Here is a 15144-nt window from a genome sequence, read left to right on the forward strand (position 1 = left end):
ACTTCCTCTCGTTAGTACTAACGGGTCAAGCCAGTTAGTATTTATTGAGCAACTTCTAAGTACCAGCTACTGTTCTAAGTGCTTTACATGCATTATCTGCAGTACTCCTCCTATCAGCCTTTGAGATAAGCACTATTATTTGACCCCACCTATGGACCAGGAAGCTGAGTCAGAGAGATTAGGTGTCTAAAGGACAGGAAAGCATTAACTAACCGGTGGGGCTGGGATTCAAACCCAGTCTGATTTCAGTCTGACAGGAAGCAGGACCCCCATCAGCAGAAGCCACAACGTGGGACTGAACATAGTCTTGTGCCCAGCATACAGCAGGTGCTTACTAAATGTTTCACACTGCTTTGGGGGAACTTGAAGACAGTGGGAAAGGAGGAAAGGGGTCCTGGACCAGGTGTCTGAATACCAACTTGCTGTGTGACCATGGGAGAGTCCCCTCCCTGCTCTGGGCCTCAGTTTTCCCATAGTTGTACTTGACAGTCACTACAGGCCTTTCTACTCAAACTCTCGACGACCTAAGTCCCTCCCCAGCTCAACAGGCTCTGATTTTCCAGCTGAGTCTTGTCAGGCCCAGGAACCTCAGCGCCAAGGTGAGGAGCCCCAGATAGGTGAGCATAGCTGGGCTTCACACACCCCATGAAATCTCAGCCTGAGTTAGGGACACCTGCTTTCAGTAACTTGTGAGGTCTGGACTCCTTCGAGAAGGTGATAAAAGCTGAGACCTTCTCCCCGGAAAACTGCAATTTCATGTGCACATTCCCACATTCCACGTATACTCACACAGACGGCATTTAACTTTTGCTGGTGGGGGGAGGGGGGGGCCATCAACCGGTCCAAACTGTATGGAGGGCCATCTGGAAATATCTGTCTAAACTGAAAACTCAGGTAGCTGTAGACCCAGAGATTCCATTTCTAGAAATTCATCCACTTGGACGTGGCAAAGGCCTGTCCGGGGCACTGACGGAAGCAGTATTAACAGTAAGAGCTGGAACTATGTCAGTTTCCACCAACTTGGGGACGAGTAAAGTAAGCAGTGGCACATCCTCACAAAAGAACATTAGGTAGCTAACAAAAAGTATGGAGCAGAGCCACCTGTGCTCATCTGAGTTTTCAAGATACCCAGTTCCCTGAGAAAAGGTGCAGAGCAGCATATAACGTAGGCTCCCTTTTGTAGTAAAAAAAAAAAAAAAAAGGTGGAAGAGGAAAGTCACCAAACGGATAGGTAACCATGGTTACCTCCAGGAAAGGAGAACGCAGTTGTGAGATGGGTAAGGAGGTTTTGCTTTTAACTCTCCACATCTCCTGCTTGAATTTTTACTGTGTATGCAGGTATAACCTTAAGGAAAACGTTTTCACACGTAATTTCAAGAGCTGACTAATCACGGAGGCCAATCCATAAAATGCCAAAGGACCTACGGGGTGCAACTGGAGCCTCCATGGTTAGGCCAGCCGTACAGGTGGGAAAGGTGAGGCCCCGTCTAGGCTGCCCGCTGTGCACCCCTGTTGTCCGTGATGCACGGACACCCCTGCCGGATCGGGAGCTGGTTCCCCTGCACCTACCACCCCTGCAACCACACGCCATATCCCAGGCCACGGCCATCACTTCAGTTAGAAGCAGGTTCTCACCAGTGAGAGCTCATCCACCTCAGGCGCTGGGGCCTGGGGCCTCTCCAGGGAGGGGCTGGGACTGGGGGGTGCAGATGAGGGGGCAGGCGAAGCCGAAGTACAGGATGGTGCGTCTCCACCGTCCAGGGCCGGGAAGGCGGCCAGACCCACGTCGTCTTCGGGGATGTCGTCCAGGGTCTTGGTGAGCGCTGCCAGGAGAGCTTCATTCTCGCTGTCGATTATCTGAAGTGAGGAGCACGGGCGGAGCAGAGAGGGACACAGTTAGCCAATGCCTTGGGCTCCGTACACGCAGCACCATCACCCCCCTGCCAATCCCCTCCCATCCTTCCCTAGTCATCAGATGGCTCAGCGTTGCCGGGATAGCAGATGCCGAAGAAATATGTTATCGACTCCAGGAATCACAGAAGTTTGCGAGCAGGCAGCAGGTGATGCTGGAAGGAGCCTTGCCCTGGGAGCCCTGCTCCTAACTCTGCTGCTCATCAGTGTGCAACCTTGGGCACAGGGCTGTCCACCTGAGACACCTGGCCCCTTTACCAAGGACAGCAGCTCTACACCACGGCCTCCCGCATCCAACTCCTGGGACGCAGCCCCCAGCCCCTGAAGCTGGTCTCTCTGCCTCTGAGAACAGCATCCACCACAGCGTCCCAGCCCCTCTGACTCTGGAGCCCAGGCAGGCAGTATACGCTGGAAGCTTCAGGGTTGGCCATGACAATGACAACCACAGCAGTAAGAAAACCACTGCGATTGCCCAGAGGGTTTCCAGGCCTTGCTCACCGCTCAAGAGCGGTCAGGAGCTTGGGCTCTGGAGCTGGGGTTGAATCCCAGATCCCACACTTACCAGCTGTGGGTGCTTAGGCAAGAGCGAGGAACAGAAAGGCTTCGTGAACATTGCCTCAGGTAAACCTTATAATAACCTCTACCAGGGGAGCGCTACTCTAATCTCCATTTTGCAATTGGGGAAACTGAGGATCGTGGAGGTTGAACAAGGTGTCCAGGGTCACATAGCAGATCCGGGACAGAGGCAGGACTTCCACCATGACATACATGAGCCAAGACTCTTGCTTTTCTGATGTCTAAGATCTGTAATGACACGGGTCAGCATGGATGCTCCCAGACCACCTGCAGACACCAGCCCAGAGGCCCCCATGCCCAGAGGCCCTGGCGTGTGGCCATCACACTGCTTCTAGGTGAGCGAGGCACCTCGATCGTTTAGTAAACCCTGGTTGCTGGGCCTGTTCTGGCAGGAGGCACATTCTGTCACATGATGCCCCCGCCAGCACTCGTTCCCATCCCAGGTCAGGCTGTTTATCCTTTCTTCAGGAAGTGCATCTGAAATATGCATCTCGTGACGGCCCTTTGGCTGCACTAAATCTGTTCCAGCCCTTGCAACTGGAGCAGCAGCTGAGTAACTCGAAGGGGGGACATGGGGAGGAGAGAACAAACGCATTTGTAATTTTTGGAACAGAGCTAAAATAAAAGAAAGGTCAAAAGGAGGTTTTCGTTGGGCCTGACCCAGGCCCTGGGGAGTGTGTGTGGGGGTGCGGGAAAAGGACACACAAGGGCAGATCCAGGCCCGTGGACTCTGGCTGGAGAATGTGATGGGGCTCACTCGACTGCTCCCCATGCCCCCCACCCGCTGCCACCACCCTCAGGCCAGAGCCCCCCGTATTCCCAGAGTGATCTGTCTAGCCCAGCAGGGAGTTCAGACCTTGCAACCGGGGACCCAATGACCACTCTTGGGGCTGACCACCTGGGGCTCTGCCACCATAGGGTGATTGTGGCCAAACAGCTTCTCTCTTGTAAGCCTTGCTGTTTTTTCTGCAAAATGGGAAGACATGATTCCTGCCCCCACCCCCACCCTAACTGTCTGCTTAGGAAGGCCGTGCTGGGAAGCAGTGCTAGAAATGCTCCCTAGGGTGCTCCCAGGCCTAGCTCAGCGCCTGGGGCAGGTGGCTCCCAGGCAGATCTACGGAGGAGAAGAATGAATACACCAAACAATGACTTCTGGCCACAGGGCGAGACTCAGATCTTCGTCTCAAAGGAGAGATTCTAAGAAGGAAGTTATTCAGAAATGATGTCATCGGCACTGGATGGAGCGAGAGTTCCCTTTCTCACAGGGACAACGGCCAAATGTCCAGAGATACTATGAACGGCCAAATGTCCAGAGATACTATGAACTATCACAAATACCAGAGCTCGATCCCTCAGGGCTCCTGTAGTGATGACCAGAAATGTTAAACATGCGGCCCACATGCCCCGCCTCCCCCCATATCACTAACCAATTGTGGCCTTCGTTCCTTCCACACCAAAATCTTTCTTAACACGGCCCTCTAGGCAATGACTACCATTCCCCATTTCCTCAGGAGGAAACCTATTCGCCATTCATTTTGAGGGGGCAGGCGGAGAATGAAAGTCCAGGAAACAGACTTGTCAAGGTCACACAGCAAGTCAGAGCAGGGGCGGGGGGGTGGGGGGGAGTGGGGGGGGTGTGGTCAAGGACTCACTATGTGCCAGGCACCGCGCAAAAATGAATACAACATGGCAAAGACCTCAAGAAGCACCCAACAGGCTGGATGAAATCAAAATGAGTGACAAAAGGCCTCCTCCCTCTCCTCAGCCCTTCCTGGGCCGCTCCAGCTCGGGGAAAGGCCATTTTGACCGCAGCATCCGTCAGTGCTAAGGGTAATACATCACCGGGGGCCGTGCCACCCTCTCCTCTTCCCAGGCCCATTGGCCAGGCTCTCCCCACTCCGCTTGGAAGTAGAGTGCAAATTAATGGAGAGTTAATCAGCGGAGGAAAGGATATTAATAGACTCAGCCCCACCCCAGCCTTCCTGAGCGGCTCTCAAGCTAGAGGAAAAGGAGTCTTCAAGAAATCTGAGGGGAAAGTGCTTCACTTTGAAGGCCCAGGAGGGTCTGGAAGGAATGACACAGAACAGGATTTCTGTCACAAGGGCCACAGAACACTCAAAAATCCCCCCCTGTCCAGGGGGCTCGACTAGGGTGCAGAAAACCCAGGGTATCAGTTTTTTCGCCTTTTTGTCCAGCAGTAGGCCCATATATTTCACCAGAGCCTAAAAGGACCTGGTGACCCTCTCCCCAGCAGATGAAGAATTACTGATGGAATCCACATCCCTTCTTTATTCCTTGCATGGGGAAACCAAGGCCCAGCCTCAGGGCCCAAGACCACGCAGCAAACTGATAAAACAACCAAATGCTTGCTTCCTCCAAAATTAATTAGTGATGGTTATGGCCCTGGCCCTAGGACTCTGGGAACACAGAAAAATGGAAGACACCATCTCTGCCCCCCCACCCCACCCCCTGCCGTTAACACTGTTACAGTGGCTTGTCCTCCACACTCCTAGTCTATTTCCATGGAAATGGCGCCATTTGACTGGAGGGAACACAACTCTGACACAGGAGCAGGGCTCTAGGATTCCCACTGGTCAAATGAGAAAACTGAGCTTGTGGCCGATGGAGAACCCACGATGCCAGCTTGAGGTTTTTGGAATGGGCCACGCCCGGCCCTTGGCAGGGAAGAAAGTATCACAATCCGTTCCTTCATTCAACACACGTGATCGAGTCCTTACAATGCACGAGGGCCCCAGAGACTAATCAGATGCTGTTTGTCCTCAAGGAGCTCAGAGTCTAAAGGACACATAGAGACACTAGCATACATGTGCCCGCACAGGCGCACACAAGATGGGAGCCCAGGAGAGGAAGTAATTCACCGAGGGGGGCGACATGAGAGCTGGCATTGAAGGAATTACTCATCTGATCGGCATTTATTAAGCCCTGAGAAAGTGTCAGGCTCGGTGCAGCGTGCTAGAAATGCACGGTGCCATCGTGGCCCCCACGGTCATGGGATTTATGATGTGTGTGTGGCAGGGGGGGTCAGGCGCTGATCACAGAATCACACCCATAGGGACGCACCGGTGGGCAGTGGGTGGAACTGGCCTGGGACTGGGAGAGCGGGCGGGGTGTGCAGACCATGACAGGGAGAGGGGCTGGGTGGGCAGAATTTGGCCAGAGCCCTATCTGTCTGTGAGGGTTTTCTGGCTTCCTTGCTGGGCTGGGAGCCCTGGGGCCACATCAGGCTCACTTGCACCCAAGACCATTTCATGCACACAGAGAGGCTTTTCCTGACCAGCCAGTCTTCAGATCCTTTTCTCACACCTGGCTCATTCCTTTCATGCCCATGTCACAATGACCACAGTTTCTGTGTTAACTGATCTGGGGTCAGTTTTCTCTCTACACTGTACACAGCACAGTGCCTGATGCACAGAAGGAGTTTCCATTTCTAGAAAGAAAGCTACAACACGTCAGGAGTCTATGAGATGGTGCTCGTGACACGTCAGCATGGCATTTGACACCCAGCACATTATTGTTGTTATTATTATTATATCGGCAGACAGGCATGGGGAGCTAGAGCCTCTCCCCCAAGTCTTTATAGGGGAGCATATTTCAAGGAAAGAATAATAAATCTGGATGTCCCCATCACAACACTTCAACATGGTCAATTTTATTAATTATGTATGTACGTATGTATTTTGAGAGAAAGAGAGAGAGAGAGAGAGAGAGCATGAACAGGGGAGGCACGGAGAAAGAGGGAGACAGAGAATCCCAAGCAGGCTCCACACTGTCAGCGCAGAGCCCGATGTGGGGCTCAAACTCTTGAACCGCGAGATCATGCCCTGAGCCAAAACCAAGAGTCGACAATTAACCGACTGAGCCACCCAGGCGCCCCAACAACACGGTCAATCTTATTTCACATATTACCCTCCAGGCCACACACCCACACACACAAATGCATGCAGAACTCGTTTTATTTTGATGCAAATCCCAGACATCATTATTATTCCATATGAGAGGGCTTCTTAAAGGAAATCTCACCCATCATGTGCCCCCGAGACTGGACACAGAGCACACAACGAGAGAGGCATTGAAATGCACAGCAATTCTCAGCACTGCTTCTTTTTTTTTTTTTTTTTTTTTTACTTTTTAAATTTATTTTTGAGAGACAGAGAGAGAGAGATAGAGCATAAATAGGGAAGGGACACAGAGAGAGAGACACACACACACAGAACTTGAAGCAGGCTCTAGGCTCTGAGCTGTCAGCACAGAGCCCAAGGCAGGGCTTGAACCATGAACTGTGAGATCATGACCGGAGCTGAAGTCAGATGGATGCTCAATAGACTGAGCCACCCAGGCACCCCACCTCTTTTTTTTAAAGAAGTCTCTAGGCTCCAATTGGAAAATGAAGAGAACTGTACCTGGTCTAAGAGTTGTTAGGAGAATTAAATGAGTTAACACACAACAGGGACAGTCTTGCCTCAGAGCAGTTGTTCAATACATGTGAGTCACCTCCATTATGGCATCGCCGTGGTTATCAAGCCCTGGCTCGGGAGGCAGGCAGACTGGGTTTGCATGTAGCTTAGCTTCTGACTAGGTAAATCGCCCTAGGCATGTGACTTAACTTCCCCAAGCCTCAGTTTCCTCATCGATAAAATGGGTTCAGAATCACACCTGCCTCACAGGGTAGGGATGAGAATTCAGTGAGATACTATAGGAAAGGGAGGTCTTGAAACCACCCAGGCCCACAGAGCGGCTCATTTCTGACGGTGCGGCATAGCAAGAGCGGCTCTTCCCAGCCCTCACTGTCCAGAGGTGATAACAGGCTCGGCCAGGGGATGAGAACTGCCCAAGATCAAGGGCAGATCCAGGACGAGAGGCAGGGTCCCAAGAGCTTTGGTGGGAGATGAGACTTCTTTGCACGAGCAAGTGCAAAAGAAGGTGGTGCAGGGCAGAGCCAGGCCTTCAGGAGTAGAGGGAGTCACCGCGAGGCTCGGAGAACGTACCTGGAAAAGCTCTGAGTCGTCGGGGCTGTACTGGCTGGGTTCAGTCTCGGAGCTCTCCGGGCACCACTGCAGCTCCCCGAAGCAGGTGGCTGAGTCAAAGTCGCTGGCGTCCAGCTGGGAGAGGTCAAGCTCGGGAAAGTCAGCGCAGAGTTGCTCCTCCCCGGACCCCCCACCCTGAGGAGACAGGAAGGAAGGAAGCGAGTCAGAGCTGGGTCCAAGCACAGACCCTCTTGCTCATGGTGCTGCCAGCCTGGGCCTCGGGCAGCCCTTGGCCAAGGCCTGATTTTGCCATGAGACCAAGAAATGTGAAGGTAGGCCCCGACACCCTTGCAGCTGTTGAAAGTACCAGGAACCAAGCCAGACCCTGGCAATACAAATCCTGCCCGCTGCTCTCTCCCCTCCTCCTTTGCACTCCTACACATCCCTCAACGCCTCTTTCCCATAGCACCTCCTTCCTCTTACCAAAACTGTTGTGTGCAAAACTTCATTAGAAGCTGCAAACAGACTGGGGCGCCTGGGTGGTACAGTCGGTTAAGCGTCCGACTTCAGCCAGGTCACGATCTCGCGGTCCGGGAGTTCGAGCCCCGCGTCAGGCTCTGGGCTGATGGCTCAGAGCCTGGAGCCTGTTTCCGATTCTGTGTCTCCCTCTCTCTCTGCCCCTCCCCCGTTCATGCTCTGTCTCTCTCTGTTCCAAAAATAAATAAACGTTGAAAAAAAAAATTAAAAAAAAAAAAAAAAAAAAGAAGCTGCAAACAGAGACTCGTTTGCATTACTGTCCCCAGCTGAAAGGGGTTTCTGGGATGCGATATTAATAATGAAACAAACAACAGCAGTAATAATGGCTGGCATTACTGAGTGATTACAATATTCTGGAGAAATACTCAGCCACAGTCTCAGGGATTTTACAGGTGGATGTGTGTCATGTCTAAGACGTGGAAGACTGCTCATCCGTGCACAACAGGGAAACAAAACTATCACCACCTGTAGCATGGAACTGTTGAAAAGAACGAGGCAGACCTACACGCTCTCCAAGACACGTTAAATAGAAATGAAAACTAAATCATAGAAACTAAAAATCTAAAACTGAAACTAAATCATGAAAACTAAATCATATAGCGGGTCGAATATTAGCCCATAAAGAGAAAAATCGAACGACGCAATTCTTTCCGTACAATAGTGCATATGCAAATATACCGGAAAAGGTCTCCAAGGCTAAAAGCCACCTGACAGTGGTGGGTGGGGTAGAAGGGAGGCAGGGAGGACTGTGGCGACAGCACTGACTGAACCAGCGTTTCTCAACGTGTGGTCCCAGGACTGGCAGTGTCGACACCACCTGGGACCATGTTAGGAATAATGCAGATTCTCAGGCCTAAGCCCAGACTCACTGAATCATAAGGTGAGGGCTTTCTCACCTGGCTCCCACATTTAACAACTACCAGTAGGACAGAGAGACGGCCCAAGCTGGGAGGTGGACAGAAAGAGCACAGCACAGGCCTTGGGGTCCGGCAGACCCGAGTCATAATCGCCACTCGCCAGCTGTGAAACCTGGGGCAAGTTCTCTTTTTCCCTCTGAAACTCAACTGCCTTACCTATAGAATGGGACACCTCCTGCCTCATACAGTTAAGGTTAAGTAAGGTGATATTATGGCCTGGTTCAGGAGGGGCTCAATAAATGGTAGCTAACAGTAATAATAGCAAGTAAGAATAATAATATGGGGCACCTGGGTGGCTCAGTCGGTTAAGCGTTCAACTTCGGCTCAGGTCATGATCTCGCGGTTCGTGAGTTCGCACCCCGCATCGGGCTCTGTGCTGACAGCTCAGAGCCTGGAGCCTGCTTCAGATTCTGTGTCTCCCTCTCTCTCTGGCCCTTCCCCTCTCGAGCTCTGTCTCTGTCTCTCTCTCTCTCTCAAAAATAAATAAACATTAAAAAATAAATAAATAAATAGAAAGGAAGGAAGGAAGGAACAAACAGGGGCGCTGACTGGCTTAGTCAGTTAAGTGTCCGACTTCGGCTCAGGTCATGATCTCGTGGCTCCTGGGTTCGAACACCGCATCGGGCACTGTGTTGACAGCTCGGAGCCTGCAACCTGCTTCGGATTCTGTCTCCCTCTCTCTCTGCCCCTCCCCACTCTCGCTCTTTCTCTCAAAAACGAATAAACATTTAAAAAATCTTTTTAATTTAAAAAAAGATAAAGAAATAATAATAATAACAATGACAACAGTGTCTCATGGTGGGCAGAGAGGGTGGAGCTGCCTTAGAGAACAAAAAAACGCCTATGTGACACTTAAAAGAAATAGGTTTTGCACAGGCCTTTTCCTTAATTGTTCCCACTTACTAAGCCTCATAAATTATGAACAAATGTATATTATTAGCTCAACTTGACACAGGAAAAAGGCTTTTATCCGAATTTGGGTCAAATGTCTTAATTGGCGTTTTGCAAGAAGCCTGTATCCACAGGCAGCACCAGGGCCAGGTTCTCTCAAGTGGCTGGTCCCCTGCTCAGACTAGGGACCATGGTGCCCTGCGAGCCTCTGTCTCCAGGGACATCCCCCCCCAGGATCATTCCAGGCCCCGCCCAACACCCTACTACTTCTGGTCATCACGCTCAGCTGCCCTGGCCGCAGGGAACACTCAGGCGGACTCTCAGCCTCCTTTGGCAGCTTCCTTCTCCTCTGTGTCCTGTCAGACTGTGCGGATGCAGCAGCCTTGCCTGTTCTAGATAGATGATCCGTTTGTTTCCAGTCCCTGGCTACCGCGAACACATCTGCAATATGTGTGCACAAGCCTTTGCGCGGACGTACGTTTTTAGTTCCCCTGGGTAAACATTTCGGAGTGGAATTGCTGGGTCATAAATGGATGTGACTTGGTAAAACGACAAAATTGTTCTCCCAAATTGCCATGCCACAGTACGTGCTTATCAGCTGTGCTGAGAGCGCCGACCGTTCCACACCCTCCCCGGCACTGGGTGTTGCCACAGTCATTTTAATTTTAGCCACGCTAGTGAGTGCGTTCCCACATTTATTAAATGCTACTATGAGCCAGGCGCCGGGACATGGAGGCCTCAGTTGATTCCTTCACAAGTTGACATCTTCGCGGGGAAGAAAACACATGCATACTTGATTATAGGTTGGGTTAGTGCCACGAAGGAAACAGGCCAGGTGCACTGACGGAGGACAAGAGAGGGAGGCGAAGTCTCTGTTAGTGGGGGGGTCAGGAAAGGCTTCCTGGGAGAGCCGACATCCGAGTTGAGACTTGGAGAAGTCAGGCAGTGGAAGACGTGGGGAAGAACGTTCCAGGCGGAGGGGCAGCAAGGCAAAGACCCAAGTGCGGGCCAGGCCTAGAGCACGAGGCACCGACCAAAGGTTGGTGAGGCGGCAGCTTGGGGAGTGACGGGGGGGGGGGGGGAGATGCCTTCAGAGAGGCAGGTGGAGGCCGGATCAGGTGGGGATTGGAAGGGATTTGGGTTTTACTCCAAGCGTGATGGGGGTGGGACCAGCAGGGAAGCAGGCGGATGTGGCATCCAGGACAGGGGCAGGTGGCGGGGCTGGGAGGTACCACTCAGGCAGGCAGGGTGGGCACACCGAGGGCCTGTGGAGTGGGAGGGAGGGCCAAAGCAGAGACACGTGAGTGCTGAACGTGCTGAACGGCTAGTGTCTCACTGCCCCTGGGGTCTCATTGGCCAGCAAAGCCCTCAGTGATGAGCTCCCTTGGGGAGTTCTCTCTATGTCCCGGATCCCTCTCATCCCTGTAACTCAGAGAAGCCACATCTGTAGGACTTGCTTCTTGAGGCCTAGAAACCCAGACTGGCGAGGAACCAGCCGCCCTGAGAGGCTGTCCAGGACAGTCACCGTGGACCATCTGGGAGTCAGAGGCCCCTTCAAGAACCAGACGAAAGAGGGGCGCCTGGGTGGCGCAGTCGGTTAAGCGTCCGACTTCAGCCAGGTCACCATCTCACGGTCCGTGAGTTCGAGCCCCGCGTCGGGCTCTGGGCTGATGGCTCAGAGCCTGGAGCCTGTTTCCAATTCTGTGTCTCCCTCTCTCTCTGCCCCTCCCCCGTTCATGCTCTGTCTCTCTCTGTCCCAAAAATAAATAAACGTTGAAAAAAAAATATATTTAAAAAAGAACCAGACGAAAGCTATGGACAGCTTTTAGGTTACCCATTAAATATGTCTGAGCAACGCGTGTGCGTGCAAGAAATTCATACTTCTAGGCCTTCACGAACGCAGCCTAAGGACTCCTGGCCGGCTGGCCTACCTCCTTCACTTTGCAGATATGGAAACAGAGGCCCAAAGAGGATAGTAGATTTGCTCAGGGTCATCCAGGGAGTGTCCTTCCCATCAAAACCATGCCACCTCCTTTACAAAACACCCATAAAATGGCAGTGACTGCTGCACTTATCGATTAGCCACAGCAGCTCGGCATACCCTAAGTATACCCAGGACACAAAAATAAAGAAACCTCAGCTTCGCGGCCTTGGCAATGAGGGCCGAGGCCACTCTCTAGCTAAAAACCATTAAGCACTGCGTTAATGGTGATTTCTCTGGCCCTCCCCGTATTTGGAGAGGCTTTTGGAAGGGGTGCCTTGGGTGACCCAGTTCTCTTGGAAAGGTCTGACTTGAGGCCTCCTTGTTCCTTACCAGCCATCTTCTGCGGGCCCCCCTAGCAGAGCTGGGAGGTCACAGCACAGGACTGACTACAGCCACTGCTATTACTGAGCGCTTACCAAACGCCGAGGGCTGCACTAAGTACCTTATGCACATCCTCTCATCAGATTCCTAAAATAACCCTCCAGGGCAGATGTCATTGTCCCGTTACTAATCAGGAAACTCAGAGAGGGAGTCACTCTCATTAGTTGCCCAGGGCTGCTGTAACCAAGCGCCACAGGGTGGGTGGCTTCATTTTTTTTTTAAGTTTATTTATTCCTTTTTGAGAGAGCCAGAGCAAGCAGAGGAGGGGCAGAGACAGGGGGGTGGGGGAGAAAGAGAGAATCCCAAGCAGGCTCAGTGCCGTCAGCACAGAGTCCAATCTCACAAACCATGACCCAAGCAGAAACCAAGAGTGGGACGCTTCACTGACTGAGCCACCCAGGTGTGGTTGGCTGGGTGGCTTAACCAACAGAAATGTTTTCTCTTCCCGCTCTGGAGGCTGGAAGGCTGAGCTCAAGGTGTTGGCAGGGGCGGCCCCTTCTGAGGCCACTCTTGTTGGCTTGTGAAAGACCTTCTCCCTATACGTCTTCCCACCAGCTCCCTCCCTCTGTGGGTGCCTGTCTCTGTGTCCACATTTCCCCTTTTGATAAGGACACCAGCCATGTTGGATTAGGGTCCATGCTAATGACCTCACTTGAACTAGATGACCTCTGTAAAGACCCTATCTCCAAATCAGGTCACATTCTTGAGGTACTAGAGGGTTAGAATTCAAACATCATCTTTTGGAAAACACAGCTCAACCCACAGTACCCAGGGTCCCAGAAAGGCGAAGCTGAGATTCCAAGCCAAGTCTCTTTGTTCCCTGCAAAGCCTGTGTTTTTTTACTTCTGAAAGTGAGAAGGAACATTCAAGACCATTTATTCCCATTTACAGATGGGAAGGTGGAGCTTCAGACAAGATCTGAGAAAGATCCAAGTCATGTGGCAGGTTCACGGCTGCACAGGAACAGGTGTGGGGCCACACACAGGACGTCTTGTGCATATGGCCCCCTCTGGTCTCCACTATTGGTCCGTTCACACCCCTGCCGGGGGATGCCCCTCTGGTCGCTGAGCCCTCTGTACCCATTCCCTCAGCAGCATCACACCCCTCATCTGAAAAGGCTGTGGCTGCCCTAAGCCAGGGAGATAAATGGCCCTAGCAGTGGATTAATGGTGTTTTGTACAGATTCACATAAGTGGCTTCATTGGAAGCCTGTGTATCTTGTTGGAAATCGATTCCCTGCTTAAGAAAGAATGCATCTTCAGGAAAAATTGGTGACTCCACTTTCCTGACTACAATCAGCAAATCGTCGAGCTTCGTCCCTGGCCCAGAGCACATTCTCGGAGTTACTGAGCAGAAGGAAGCAGGAAGGGGGAAAGAGGGAGGCAGCAGTGACAGAGCTCGGGTTCTGGGTCTGTCCACATTCACTATGTGTCCTTTACCATGTGTGCACTTCGCTATGTCACCTCCCCTCTCAGTTCCCACTGCCCCTCCTATTAAAGAGAACATCAAACAGACAGACTTTATGACCCCTCTTGCTCAATCAAGCATTTGATGCAATTCTGTACTAATCTAGTCTCTGAAATCCACATAGGCTTTCAGGAACTATCTAGGTAGAACTCGGCATTTAACTAATAAATAAATGAATTAATGAATTTACCGAAGGGGACCCAAAGGCGGAGCGAGAAATACTGTCTTGAAATGCAAAGAGGCTTAGACAAAGGTCGGGGCCCTGGCTTTGCTATTAATGCTAATCCTTTGAGGTCAGGACATAACTTTGGCCACTTCAGTTTCTCTTGAAGAAATGGGGATAATAAAAAGCATCCTACCTCACAGGGTTCTTACAAAGATAAAGTAACATAGGTTGGGAGCCTAGCATGCATCAGACACCCCATGAATGGTAGTCAGAGATACAGCACCTACAGTTGACTTTCAAGTGACATTCACAGCTACGCTCTCATGGACACCTTCCCAAATGCAGGAGTGGTCAGTGGTCAGCATCTCCACTTAACTGACGGAAAAATAGGGGCTCTCAGAGGATCAATGCTTGAACTTGTCTTCTTACCCATCCCCTCAGTCCTTAAACCTACTGGTTAAACCGACTGGCTCTTCCAACCCTGTGTTCCTTCCACCTCCACCAGCTCCTGGATCCCAGCGTTATCATCACTCATGGTTTCTGCTGGAAGAACACCCTCGCTCTGACAGCCAGACTACACTGGCTGTCTCCAGGCCTGCCTGGGATGGTGGGGAGCAGAGCCCCTACCCAGGCCTGACAGACCTGTTGACCACCATCTTGGATGCTCTAAGTACGAGATGGTACTTAGGCTGGCACCCTACTACCAGCTCAGAGCCTCCTCCACTGATAATACGCTGTCTTTGACGGTCTGAGGCAAGTTTTCTCTTTTCAATTGCAATCGGGAATGCCCAGCCCAGCCACGAGAGCTGCTACGGTGGCAGGTACCCGGCAGTGAGGTCACCTTTCCTGCCTTCCTCACCATGGTGGACACCACTAACTGAACACAACTATATTTCCTGCTGAGCCCCACGCCTACTCAGAATGGAGCCTTAGTAGCCACTACTCATGAATCAGAACTGGCCTGGTCTAGATCTAGAACTCTGTGCCCATCCTCGCCTTCTACGAAAGACGTAAGGTTGGTATTCATAAAGTTCCTGCAAAGCCATTTCATGACACACGTTTTCTTCCCCTCCCACCTCTGATGTGGCTGGCCTCCCACCCACCCCCCCATCTTAATGGCGGCAGCCTCCTGATTTTTCTTGGGGAAGCCGCCCCTCCCTGCCACCCAGACAGTCCAGGTAAGCACGGTCTGGCTAATTAAAATGCTTCATCCAGTGACCACAACAACTGCTTCAATTGGTTCAGAGGTGGATCAGAGTGAACACCCAAGAATTCGCCGGCTCGTTTAGACAGAGAGGCTTAGCTGATTAAATTTAATTCTGGAGCGAC

General features: G+C 51.8%; 1 protein-coding gene across 2 annotated transcripts in view; it reads right to left on the minus strand.

Annotated features, from left to right (window-relative positions):
- Positions 1 to 15144, minus strand: part of PPARGC1B (PPARG coactivator 1 beta) — a 110395-nt gene that overhangs the window by 23873 nt on the left and 71378 nt on the right. For both annotated transcript variants that reach the window (XM_047869722.1, XM_047869713.1), the window contains exons 2-3: positions 7494 to 7667; positions 1636 to 1857 (exon numbers count right to left, since the gene is read on the minus strand). In XM_047869722.1, coding sequence (XP_047725678.1) covers positions 1636 to 1857; positions 7494 to 7667 — 396 coding nt within the window. The remainder of the gene's footprint in view (positions 1 to 1635; positions 1858 to 7493; positions 7668 to 15144) is intronic.

The sequence above is a fragment of the Prionailurus viverrinus genome, chromosome A1 (assembly GCF_022837055.1).
Source record: "Prionailurus viverrinus isolate Anna chromosome A1, UM_Priviv_1.0, whole genome shotgun sequence".
NCBI classification, from domain to species: domain Eukaryota; kingdom Metazoa; phylum Chordata; class Mammalia; order Carnivora; family Felidae; genus Prionailurus; species Prionailurus viverrinus.